This window comes from Podarcis melisellensis, assembly GCF_964234715.1.
Source record: "Podarcis melisellensis genome assembly, chromosome: 2".
NCBI lineage: Eukaryota > Metazoa > Chordata > Lepidosauria > Squamata > Lacertidae > Podarcis > Podarcis melisellensis.
The window spans coordinates 83,100,255-83,113,799 of NC_138529.1; the positions used below are offsets into that span (position 1 = coordinate 83,100,255).

Below are 13,545 nucleotides of genomic sequence, written 5' to 3' on the forward strand. Positions count from 1 at the left end.
CAGGTTATTATCTGCTGAATCCTCAAAGTCTTATGCTCTAAGACCAGCCTGAAAAACACCCCTTTGAATCCCATAGAAATAAATATTGAAGAGCCACATTAGAAGCATTCACAAATATTTTGCATGGGTTTGCAAACTTATTTGTCACACCCATTTCTTAGATCTTTGGATTAAGAATGTGAAAGAAGGTTGTACATCACATTTCATAATCAGTATCTTAAAGACATAAAAAGGTAAAGGACCCCTGACAGTTATATACTGTAATTATTCAGAATAATTAAAACACTGTGGTCCGCAAACAAGAAACAAGCTAAAATTAACATTAGTCATGGGGGGAAACCTGTTTTTTCTCTCTTCAAGAAAATCAAATTAAGCACAGTTTAGAACAAATTTTAAAACTGTTTCATCAATAGAAATCACATTGCATTGTAGTTAAAGTTTATGATACTGTATATATAAACTGCAGTTATGTAATCCACTCTGGTTGAGACTCTCATTTTGTTTTGTTTAATTTCATATCAGTTCAAAACTATTACCAATTTGAAAAATGTATTTCAGTAATTTTTATTAGAATATTAATAATGCATTTGTTCTCATTTCCCAGTATAGTTCTCCAAATTTTCCTAATAAATACTTTGAAAAACAGTAGAAACTGGCAAGAAAAAAACTGGGCCCCTGCTCCAAACTTAACTAGCTAATAAAGGATGATTTGAGCTTATCAGGCTGAGAACCATCTCCTTTCTTAACTTCCCAGGGAAAGGCTGAACTCGAATATCCTTCTTCCAAATTCCTTTCAGTTTTGCATATTAATTTAAAAAATCTATATGATATGAATCTAAAAGACTTGTCCCCCAATGGGTACGGGTGCTGATTTTCCTCAAAGGGTTGTATGCATCTCACGGGGCTGTTTTGCATGGCATGCTAAGGCAAACCTGCAGGCTCCTAGAGATGAATGCACAGCCACTTTGCTCTTCCTTGGTCCTTTTTGCCATATTGAACTAGGCCAGGGGTCTGCAACCTTTAAGACAAAAAGAGCCACTTGGACCCGTTTCCGAAGGAGAAAAAAAACCTGGGAGCCGCAAAACCAAAACCAAATATATCTCCGGAGCCGCGATCTGACAGCGGGCGGGAAGGTGACGTCGGGATGGTGAGTGACTAACGCACGCACTGCCCCCATGCAACGTCACAGCCAGTACAGCGCCCGCCACAGTGGGGAGTGTCGGGGCGCACAATGCGCCTCCTCCCCTTGCTAGTATCCGCCCCGGAGCCGCAGCAAAGGTGTAAAAGAGCCACATGCGGCTCCGGAGCCGCGGGTTGCAGACCCCTGAACTAGGCCAGCGTTTGGTCCTGGACTCATGGCTAAGATCTCTCCTCACTAACTACTAGCTGTAACCAAGGTTATTTACGGTAACTGCCAAATGGCAGTGAAGGACCAGCATATTGACTAACACTTTTCTTATTGAGTACTGCATGTAAAAAGTAGGAAGGGTGAGCATATCTGATCTTTAATATGGTGGGGAGGGATCATGTTTTGAGGCCAGGGAGTTGCCTAGAATATGGTACTGAAAGAGCCAGAAGGGAACTCTGTTCAAAACTCGTGGTACTTTGCTGCACTGAGAGGAATGTGCACATTTTGTGACTATCCAAACAGCAATTTAGTCTTCCATGGTAAACCCTGAGGAGTGACTGCATGCTGCCTTTTATTTTGAACTTGCTTACTTTTTCATGCTCTTTTTTCTGTTTGAACCTACAATAAATATTTACTCTGCTCATTATATAAATAGTGTAGGCTGGTGGGGGGCGGGGGAGGTATCTACAAACTCAATATGAAATCCAAGTGCCTTAGTGTAACATTACTAGCACTGGAAATTAGTCGTAATCAGAAGGGTTATTTGGAAAGGTTAGGAAAACCTTGTACTACAAAAGTAGTATCTTCTGCTCTTGGCAAATCCTCTTGAAAAGGCTTTCTTGAGTGCTCTTCACCTGGGTTAGGAAGTAGTAGTGAAGTACCTTAAGTGACCTTTCTGTGGTAAAGAAGAAAAGAGGCTTCTGATTTCTGTGTGTACTACTTGTCATAACCCATGACAAGCTGCTATGTATGCCAGAAGGTCCTTTCACGGCAAGACTAGCAACTATCTTGTTTTCATGTTTCTAAAATGTTATATGTTTCCAATTAATAACAATAACAATCAAAGCTAAACTACAGGCAAACCAGAAATATTTTAAGTGTGAAGAAAAAACATTTGGGTAAAATAAAATAAAACACCTCCATCAAATGTCAGCTTTTTAAAATTCTCCCCAGTCAATCAGGGTCACATAGTAAGTATATTAATGATGCCACAGCATCACACAGCTAAGTCAGATTTGGCTATCTGAGACCAGTTTTGAGCACGGGCAATGCTTTCGCATCTCATTGATAACACTTTGAATGGGTATCTGGTGGGAAGAGCATGGGCTGCTGTGATGCAAAGACTTTTTGCCCCTGTTCACAGAAAGGGGACATTTTTCACATGACTGTATTCAGATGAAGTGTCTTTCTTTTGGCTCAGTCCTAATAACAGTCTCCCACAATGAGCCAATTTCACAATACCTCCCACTTGTGTGCTATTAAGCTCTCTGAATGCATATAATAATGGGCTCCCCAAGATTTTTGAGGATATTAGAAAAACTTTTACTAAATGTGTGCATGCAGCAAGATAAACACTTACCTGGAATGCGGATTTTAAATTTTCCACTCTGTCCAAAGCCACCTTCTATTAAACCTTCCTCTCCTGTAGACAGCTTGACCTTCAGCCCCACAAAAATTTGGATGTTGGTCTCTTTTTTAAACAGTGAACGACCAATCACACTGTAATCATCACAGAGCTATAAAAAACAAACAAAAAGACAAACACAAAATCTAAGTTCTTGGTTTAAAAAAAGGATTTTAAAAGATACTGCATTGCCAACCCCCTGCAATGTAGGAATCACAGCTAAAGAATCTCTGACAGATGGCCATCCAACCTCTGTTTAAAAACCTTCAATGAAGGAGAGTCCACCACCTTCCAATATAGTCTGTTCCACTGCCAAACAGCTCTTACCATCAGAAAGTTCTTCAGCGTGTTTTGTCAGAATCTCCTTTCTTTTTATTTGAACCCATTGTTCAGGTCCTCCCCTCTGGAGCAGCATAAAACAAGCTTGCTCCATCCTTCATGTGATAACCCTTCAGATATTTGAATATGGCTCTATATCACCCTCTCGGTCTTCTCTTCTCCAGGCTAAACATATCCAACTCCCCCAACTGCCACTCATAAAGCTTGATTTCCAGGTCCTTTATCATCTTGGCTGCCCTCCTCTGCACATGTTCCCGCTTGTCAAAATCCTTCTTAAACTGTGGTGCCCAGTGCTGCTTCTTTTTTTCTAAAAAAATGTTTAGGGGTACTCTCATTTTGACTTCAAAAATCACCATTTTATATTTCAAATCAAGAAAAATAAATACAGTAAATTGATAAAAGTACAAAGATTGCCAAAATGTTTAGGGTATGCATACCCCTGCATACCCCCAGGAAAAAAAGCAATGGTGGTGCCCATAACTGGAGAAAGAACTACAAGGTGAGGTTGAACCAAGGCAGGATAGGGTGGCACTATTAATTGCTTTGATCTGGACACTATACTTCTGTTGGTGCAGCCTAGAATTGCATACACACCTCTGGCTGCATTACACTGTTGGCTCATGTTAAGTTTGTGGTCCTTCCTTAGATCCTTCTCACAAGTACTACAGTCAAGCCATGTGTCATTGTCGTTGTCGTCCCCGTCCCCCCCGTAATATTTGTGCACCTGATTTGTGAATATTTGTGTTAAGCAGTCATTTCCTTGGCTCCAGGTTTCTAATATGTTATGTACCACATTAGATCTGCTTCTAAATGCACCCAAATGTACCAGTTCTCAGGCTCCTGGCATTACTCCTGCTGACATGTCTACCACCTTTCAACTCCTTACCACCTTCATTTCAGCAGATTCTTTTGCCTTTTCATAAAAGGAAACATGCTTCCAATATGACAATACAGTGGTACCTTGGTTTAAGAACAGCTTAGTTTATGAACAACTTGGATTAGGAATGCTGCAAATCTGGAAGTAGGTGTTTTGGTTTGTGAACTTGAGTCCCTTGCTATGGGAAAGCATGCCTTGGTTTAAGAACGCTTTGGTTTAAGAATGAAATTCCGGAACGGATTAAGTTCGCAATCCAAGGTCCACTGTATAACTTTTAAAAATTCATCTTTGCAAGGAGTATGTAATCATGTCAGTTTGTTAAACTCAGAGTCTTAAAGTAGCTGTATTTAATTTTAATTTAAAGATTATTAAACCAGTGGAAGTCACCATTCCAACTTTGGATTCATAATTAAGCAATCAGGTACAAGAGGCAGCAAGCTTGTTGCACAGGGAAAGATAAACGATGCTCCTTGGGGCACTGGCAAAGCAAAGGTGCAACGAAGTGAGCCTAATCCCCAAGGTGTGAATATCTTTGCATGATGCTAACCCCTGAAGTCACTGTGCCTCAGTGTCATAACTAGAGTCTTGACATGAAAGGAAATAAGAAAATGCTGCTTTATTGAATGGCAAGCTACCATGATTTCTCTTCAAGTCAATATTGTAATTCTGTGTCGCACAGATCCCACAAAGTAAGAAATACAGAGCAATACAGACAGACCTTTTTAGGTGGACCAAGAGTAATATTTTAAATTCAGGAGACACAAGATTTTCAGCTGCACAGAATTCTTCTCACAACTAATCTGGATGGTAAAAATTGTGTATTCAGAATATTGCCATAGTCAAAAAGCAAATGCAATATGGTTTGTGGAAAGTATAGGAGTTAAACCTGAGAAGCTTTTTCAGTAGTGGCTGGTTTTGAAAGCTTATTATTTATTTTATTTAGGGTCCAAACCATCTGGCGTTAGGCATGCATTGCTGTCCAGTGAGCACTGCTCTCCAGGCATGAGGGGGTTACTCAAGGAGAGGGAAAGAAAGGAGGTGAAGATGCAAAGGACAACTGGATTGTGCCATTACTTATTTCCCCCCATTTATATCTTACCCTTTGAGCATCAGTCCTAAAAGCAACTAACAACATTTAAAAATAGTAATATATACTGTATATAAAATCAGTACACAACATGAGGCTACATGAAAACAGGCAGCTAAAAACAGCTGGCAAAATGGGATTGGGGTAGGGGAATTAAGTTATAACATAAGTAAAATGAAGTAAAATGAAATTTCGCATTTCCAGAATTAGAGCACTAGAAAACACCTTGACCAGAGTATGGTCTAAATAAATGCATAGGTAAAGGTAAAGGGACCCCTGACCATTAGGTCCAGTCGTGGCCGACTCTGGGGTTGCGGCGCTTATCTCACTTTATTGGCCGAGGGAGCCGGCGTACAGCGTCCAGGTCATGTGGCCAGCATGACTAAGCCGCTTCTGGCAAACCAGAGCAGCGCATGGAAACGCCGTTTACCTTCCCGCCAGAGCAATACCTATTTATCTACTTGAACTTTGACGTGCTTTCGAACTGCTAGGTTGGCAGGAGCAGGGACTGAGCAACAGAAGCTCACCCTGTCGCGGGGATTCGAACCACCGACCTTCTGATCGGCAAGTCCTAGGCTCTGTGGTTTAATCCACAGCGCCACCCGCGTCCCTAATAAATGCATAAACATGGACCAAAACTCAGTTTGCTCACCTGTGCAGCTAGCAAGATGATAAACATTGCTTATTCTTAATTTTGTCTTACAAATCACACCTAATCTAAAATTAATATTGACCTGTATCAATTTAATGCAATATTATGTTTGCTTAAGGAAATACAGAAAATTATTTCTTTGTTTGGAAAGCTTCAGTATATGGCCACCAATTGTTTACTGGCATGTAGCAGGACAGGAACTTGAACTTTCAAAAAATAGCATTTTTTCCGAATGTGAACAACTGTTGTGTTGAAACTGTCTTTATTTTTATGCTGCCCTCTCCTTCTTACAAAATGTTTTAGAAAAGCCTATTATTTGCTTCCACTGAAATCCAACTCTTTATTACTGCACCAGCAATTTAGCGCCAATCACTGGATAGAGCCATAATCTTTTCTGAGTTCTCAGAACATCTACTATGGCAATCACTTTGCCCATTAGCTGAGCAGCCTTTTGGGCTTTGGGACTCTCCTCAGACTCTCCTCCAGTTTCTTTCTGGTTATAAAATGTGAAGTTTAAAAACCTAGAGCTGCAAAGACAACAACGGATACATACTCTTCTTTTGAGGCAGCAGACAGGGGCCTCGCCGTGAAGGCAGACTAATTTTATTAACTTCAGGGAAACTTCAAAAAGCTTAAGGGCTTTAATGCCAGACAGAGACGACCCCAAAAGTCAGTTTAAGTGCTGCATAAACAAAGGATTAGGTCAAGAAAAAGCTGAAGGCTCCTTGCATTTCTTGTTTATATTGTCATATGACCTAGTGGGAGTGGAAGAGGGTTGCCTTTCTGACTTTAATCCTCCATGGTGTACAGTGGCGCTTCAGTTCACTGACCTACATTACAATAATATTTTTTTAATTTATGGGCAGAGGTGCAGCATCAAACTCACTTAAGGAGTTAAAAAAAAAGAAAAGGGAAAGGGAAAAAAGAACAAATGTTTCTGACTAGTAAATTCTCCCTCTCTTGCTTAGGTTAGATCAGCAGCTTAGAAAGGGATTTCAAGTTCAAAGGGAATGTTTCTGTTGCTCTTGTTTTATGGCTTAGACCAGAGGACACAATAGCATTGATTTTTATGAAATATTCCCTCCCCCTTGGCTTTTGTGTTTGCAGAAAGAAAAAAAACAAATAGTACTGTATTAACATAGGTGAAGAGTCAGTCCCTCTCCCTCTCCCTTACACACACAAACTTTAATACAGAGTACACAGTTTTAAAATCCTTTGATTTAAATATTATTTGCATTGCGGTATTATGTTTGCAATGCTGTAGCTACGTTTTGCGTGATGACATCCAGCACAAACTCATGGTTTAATTCTATCGATGGGGTGGGGGTGGGGGAGAGAATACTTAAACAGAACCTCCTCCTCCTCAGAGACACCAGAAAGTCTATTCTAATTTTAGAATAATGCAAATTACTGTCAGATTCAGTCTCTGAAATGCATTATTGCTCATATTTGGAAATTAACAGGCACCAGTTTTCCAGGAACATAGGGAGGAGACATAAAACAATAGGTGGGGAAAGAGAACTGGAATCAGGAATGAAGCGGGGGAAAGAAAAGTTGGGGATAAAAAGATCCTCTAGAAATAATCTAAATAACGAACTGTTCCATAGAGCACAGGTCAGGTATATGTTAAGGAGGATTCAATCTAGCAATATTTACTTTACAAAGCTAGGACAGTTAAGGTTAATAAAGGTGTTGGGGAATAGGGGTGTCAACCCAACAACTATTTTTCACTTATTAACTTCAGTTCATTGACTACTGAAGCATACATAGGCCTCATTCAGATATAAAACTAATTATGGTTCAGCATTTACACGAATGAGCCTTGGGATCATCAGCCCCCTCCACAATGGCCATGAGATTGGAAGCTTTTGCTTCCATTTTCAACTAACCACAATTAAGAATTATTTCTAAAATTGGACATAAACTGGGTTAGTTTTAACCAGGTGTAATGGTTCTAGGGGTTGCTCGTGCGTACGTTGCCGCCACTCCTGGCTAGGTTACCTGGTTGAACCCTTTCTGTCTGGACAGCCTTTCACCCGTGGCTGTCTCAATCGCTGGCAGACTCCGTCAGTGGGCGTTTCTTGAACTTCTTCCAGCAAAGAAGTTCTTTGACGCCAAGTCTCCTCCTACTCTCCCTGCGCAGAAGTCTTCTGCACAGGGAGGGTGTGGGCAGCGGAGTACCCGTGCTCTCCCCGCTGGTCTCCGGTGAGGAGTCCTGGAGCCTCCTCTCCGATTCCCCCATCTGCCCCCCTTCTCCACTGGTGTTACGCTGATTTCCTTCCCCAGCAGATGGGCTGCCTCTCTCCCTACTGGGACCCTCTCCGGCATCCCTCCGTAGCCTTCCCTCCGCCTCTGGCTCCGATGGCAGTTCCCTGACACCAGGCATAAGCAAACTTGGCCCTCTAGTGTTTTGGGACTCCCATCATCCCTAGCTAACAGGACCAGTGGTCAGGGATGATAGGAGTTGTAGTCCCAAAACATCTGGAGGGCCGAATTTGCCTATGCCTGGTTTTAACTATGTTTTACTGAAACAAGCCAACTTCAAACTATTATGTATGAAGTTATCTTGTTTCAATAATGAATCGTTAGGATTAACCACAGTTGAGTTAACTGAAAATGGGAGCAAAACCTTCCAATCTCCTTATCCTAGCAGTACCTAGAAGAGTGTAGGAGGAAAGCTTCTACATCAAGGCTTGTGTGCTAACAGTAAGCTAAATGCTCTTTTGGAAGAGAAAGTAAAAGGACTGGAGGAGCAAGTTTGCTCACTGCCTCATTAGAGGAGATAAGGATACAGGAGGCACTATGGCAAGGACAAAAGCAGGAAGAGTGTCAGGGAAGAAAATGAGAACTGTAGCAAACAGGGAAGTGCATGAACCAGAGTGACTGTTAGAAGCAGGAACATTCTGAACCACTGGAACTAATGTATTGTTTTCAAAATCTTTTCAATGAGAGAGGCTCTAACAATCCCGATGGAGAATGTCTGAAGCAGGCTGCACTAAGTGGGAATGAAAAGTCTCAAAGCTTCGGGAACAGAGGTAGCTCAATCGCCACCTGCATGAAGAGAAGGACAAAGGTTGCAGACTCCCTACTAAGAAATAAGGGTGTGACTGTGTGCTGATCAGATCTGTTAACTTTTGGAGAATGTTGATCCTATAGTGCCTGGATCTAGGATGGGCTGGACAAGTGGTTTGTCATGCCTACTGATCTTTATCCCTTCTTGTTCATCCATGTGGGAACAAATGACACCATCAGGCACAACTAGGACAGTATCCCATCTGATTAGGCAGCAAAAGGAAGGAAGTTGAAGGACCTTAGTATCTAATTTTTCCTGTGTAAATGCAGAGAACTACATACAGAGAGAAAAATACTTCCCTAGAATGTCTTATGTAGATGGTGTCAGTGAGAGAGGCTCAGTTTCTGAGACCATGTCTAAGCTTCCTTAATGGACTACTGGCAGATAGGCCGCTCCTGATGAGGATGGGGGGAAATGACCTTGGAAGAAGCACAGTGAACTTGATCAAGAGAGCATAAAAACTAAATCCTGTGGTGGTGGAGAAAATAGCCCAAAGATAAGCACATAAAGATGGGGACTTGGTACTACAGGAGAAACTGAGGAAACTGTGGTGTTGCCTTGCAAACACCACATTAATATAGCAGTTGAACAGAAACTCAAGGTTTTTGATGTCTATTCACTAATGTGCAGAGTATGGGAAATAAGATGAGCCTGAACACCTAATACAGGAAGAGAAATGTGACTTTATAGCTACAACTGAGACTTGTTGGGATGACTTTCATAACTGGAATATAGCACATGAATGTAATGGAGGCCTGTACAAAGCCTGTCTGTCCTTTCACAAAACTTCCATCATTGCTTGATGGTATTTGTTCTTTGGTTAATTTGTAGCTTTACAATTCTCCCTCTTCCTCTCTAGGTATAGCCATACAGTAATTGCTCTAACTATCCATCTCTGAAGGTTTCATGAAAATGTGACAATCCTCATGCTGTGCAGGGTCACCTTCTTCTCATTGATTGGACTCCCATTATTAGTTGGGTTTCTGGGTAGTCAAGGAATCTCCAGGATTATAGAATAAATAATCCTAGAAGGGGATTCAAAACAGTAAGACTGAGGACAGCACATACACACTGTACAGTCCTAGCAGCATTAGAGCAAAGAGAAAGTACAGGCACAAGGCAGGATGGGTAACCATTTGGGTAAAGGAAAGGAAAATGGTCTGCCACTTCAACCAAGGGATTTTAATGTAGGGAAATAAATTGGATTTGAGGAAGGTGTCATTACATATTTCTCTCTCACACACAAAATCATTAAAGTCCCTGCCTCCTTTGCATTAAAATGTTCAAATTTGGAGCTAGCAGCTGGCCCTGAACCTTCATGTCCACAGTGCTGTGAAGGAGAGTTTGGGGCAGACAGTCTCAAGCCTGGGCACTATATAGGAATATACAATGCTCACATTCAGGACTAGCATGGGTCTGAACGGAGTACAACTAGTGTCATAGCAAGTTCACAAAAGAAGCACTGAAGCTTTGTAGGTGTGGGGCTAGTTGCACAGAGAGCCTTAAACAAGTTGAGCATTTTCTGATGTAAAATTACCCCTTGCAAATTACCCTAATCTGCAATTTTTCCAGAAAGTTCTCTATTTATTTCTTTTTATAACCCCTATCACTGGCCTCAAGTCAAGGAGTTGGACTTGATTACATTTTGGTTCCTTCCAGTTGTAGGATTATGTGATAACACCAATAAGATGCAGAACCGTAAACATTATCTATAGTAGAAACAAACAGAAAACAAAACAAGCTTAGATTGATTCTGCTAATTCTATAAACCTATCCAATCCATGAAATCTTACTAGGCAGTATCTCCTACAGTGTTTTAGTAGCGCTACAGCCCAGATCAGCTAGAAGTGGCCATCCCACCAAAAAGAAATCATTTAAATCAGTTCAGTAACAACAACACAGGTTGCTTTATAGTTCAACAATGTTGTAATAAAAATGGCACTCAAGCCAAGAACACTGCGACAAAAAAAAAATTTAAATTACGTATTTTGAAGGGGGGGAAACTGCATTAAAGAAGTCAACAAAAGATTATGGGAATGTTGGGTGAGGAGACAGAAAGGCTGGAATCCGGCAAAGCTCAGGTTCTAAACCTTTAGCAGATAAGATTTATATATTTGCTATTACACAGAGAAAATAAGATACAAAACCATGAGGATGAGCTTTTATTTTTTCTTTTATTTTTTGTCTAAAGCATTAAACACTGAGAATCAGCAATCAGATGCCCAACTAGAACTGACAAGACAACAGAAGCCATTTTCAGGCATTCTGGGCATTCACAAATACACAGGGAAATGCACAACAAATGACACAAGGAGATGAGAACACTGGCTCTGTGCCCATCACCCTCTCCAAACTGCAGAACGATTATCTGCAGCAAGAGGCTCCTGCACTCAAGGAAGTTCCCCATGTGATGGAGAACTCTGGAAATCAGGGCCCAACATGGGCCTCCGAAAGCAGAAGCAAGTGACCCACTTCAAATAACCACCCTCAAAGAAGGTGGTGGGGCAGAGCCTGCACACTTGTCCCCATGGCTCCCCTTGCCATGTGCTGTATCTCTGGATTTTGAGAACACTTGAATAGGGCTAGAGCTAGATTATGTTACAAATCTAAGCATATAAACCTGCTTTTAAACTCATACAATCATGTGCAACTCACCATCTCTCCTACATTCTCATTATGCCCTTATCAGCCTCAACATCACTAACAAAAACAGATACTCAGTAAGTGACTCTAACACAACTTTAAAAAAAATTAATGACTGTTCAAACTCCTGTGCAAGCCAAAACGTTTATACTGTATGGTTTAATCTAACAATATCCAAAGCAATGGCCATAGACAATTTCTATTAGGAAGCCCTGCCAAATTCTGCCTCATCAGCCAAAGCAAGTATATTTACTGTTATTTTAAAAGTAAAATATTTATTCTTTCCTTAGAACTGCCTTCACTGGAAAATGTTGTGACCAATTAACCAAACCATGTTGATCCATATTTTGTAAATTACCATATCCTTCAACCTTCTGCCACTAAAGTTCATCCTTTTTTTTCATCTTCTTCACTTTTAAACATGAATAGTATTTCAAATGAGAACACCATTATCTCCACATTCCTAAGCTTCACAAAATTGCTCAATCGCAAACAGAACAGCAGCCAAAAAATAAATACATCTCTTATGCTCCTATTTTACTGCGGATTTTAACCTGTGAAAGCATTGTGCCTTTTTATCCACTGAGTGCCCTCATTGCTGTGTTATTATCACATTTAGCATGCCATCAGCAGCCAAGCACAACCAAGCAAACCCATGTTCAGACTTCAAAGCAGCTAAAACATTAATCGTGGTAAAAGCAGGTTCTGCTAGGCAGTTCCGTTTACTGCCAAACACTGATATCACACAGCATCATACGTATATAACAGAATTTAAATGGCAAAACTAAGGAAGAACTAAGGCACCAATACTGCACCTCAAGTACAATGGCCAACACAGGCCCTACAAGGAATTTTTGTGTTGCCCTTGTTAAAACCCTAACACTTTGTCTTTTAATTAGAAACAGAGAAGCTCAATGGGTATCCAGTAGCAGTACTGGGCCAATTAATTTCAGTAGTTCTACTTTCAGTAGAACTTAGTTGCAGATAACCCTCTGATTACAGAGAGGTGTATGATAGCAATGTGCTTCAGAAAGTAGGTACAGTATAAGCAAGACTATAGTAGAGTTGCGGCTTCTTATTCTGTATCCACACAATGCAAAAGATGTGCGAGCTGTTACCACACATGATGATCCAGATGCAGGCTTCAAAGTATTTGTGGTTAAAAAATAAAACAGAAACTTGGTCGTAACCAAGCTACCCTGTTAAAATACCTGCTCATGAAGACTTGTTGGCCAACAATCTTCCAGTAAATCTTCACATACCAAAGGGCTTTGTGTATGGTTTCAGCAAGGAGCTGTTCTCCTTGAGGTATATGTTTATTTTCACTAAACAAGTCCAAAATAACAACAAGCGGTGCAGCTTGTGCTTTGCAAACATGGTAGAGGGCTTCCCCTCCACCCGCCCCTTCTCTTCCTACTGTAGCAGAGTTACTCATTGACAAGTATCCCTTGCCACAGGCAAAGCTACAACATTCAGGATCTAATCTTGGTTATGCAAAACATTTACACAACAGACGCACCAAGAAGTCACAGCACGAATCTATGGATCACCTTTCACTTTTTGAACTTGGTGCAGGAGACTTTTTACCCCATTGGGCCAATCAGATGGCATTTCCTCAGATGATTAGATTCATACTTCTCAATGTATGGACAAAGTTAGGGACATCATGTTTTCTACAATCACACACACACTTTAGGTGGTAGTTAGAGCTAAGCCAAGGTTATGGTGAGTGAGGAGAGGAGTTTAACCACAAGTCTCTGTTCAGATGGCACACAAAGCCAAACCCTGGTTTAGCTTGGGTGGGAGGAACAAAGTGGCTGCAAGCTCCTCTCTGGGAGACTGTGCAGCCTTGCTAAGTCATAGCTTAGCTTATCATGTCATTTGAACCAGGTCAATATCTAAGTAATCATAGTAGCTCAACTAAGTGGAGTTCCATGCTGTAAGGAAAGCAAAATATAAATGTATTAAATAAACCAGTCATTATTATTACAGTGGTACCTCGGGTTACAGAAGCTTCAAGTTAAAGACTCCTTTAGTCCAGAAACAGTACCTCTGGTTAAGAACTTTGCTTCAGGATGAGAACAGAAATTGTGTGGTGGCAGCGGGAGGCCCCATTAGCTA

General features: G+C 40.9%; 1 protein-coding gene across 2 annotated transcripts in view; it reads right to left on the minus strand.

The window, feature by feature from the left end:
• Positions 1–13,545, minus strand: part of EEFSEC (eukaryotic elongation factor, selenocysteine-tRNA specific) — a 170,053-nt gene that overhangs the window by 45,049 nt on the left and 111,459 nt on the right. For both annotated transcript variants that reach the window (XM_081900475.1, XM_081900476.1), the window contains exon 7: positions 2,709–2,865. In XM_081900475.1, the coding sequence (XP_081756601.1) occupies positions 2,709–2,865 (157 nt within the window). The remainder of the gene's footprint in view (positions 1–2,708; positions 2,866–13,545) is intronic.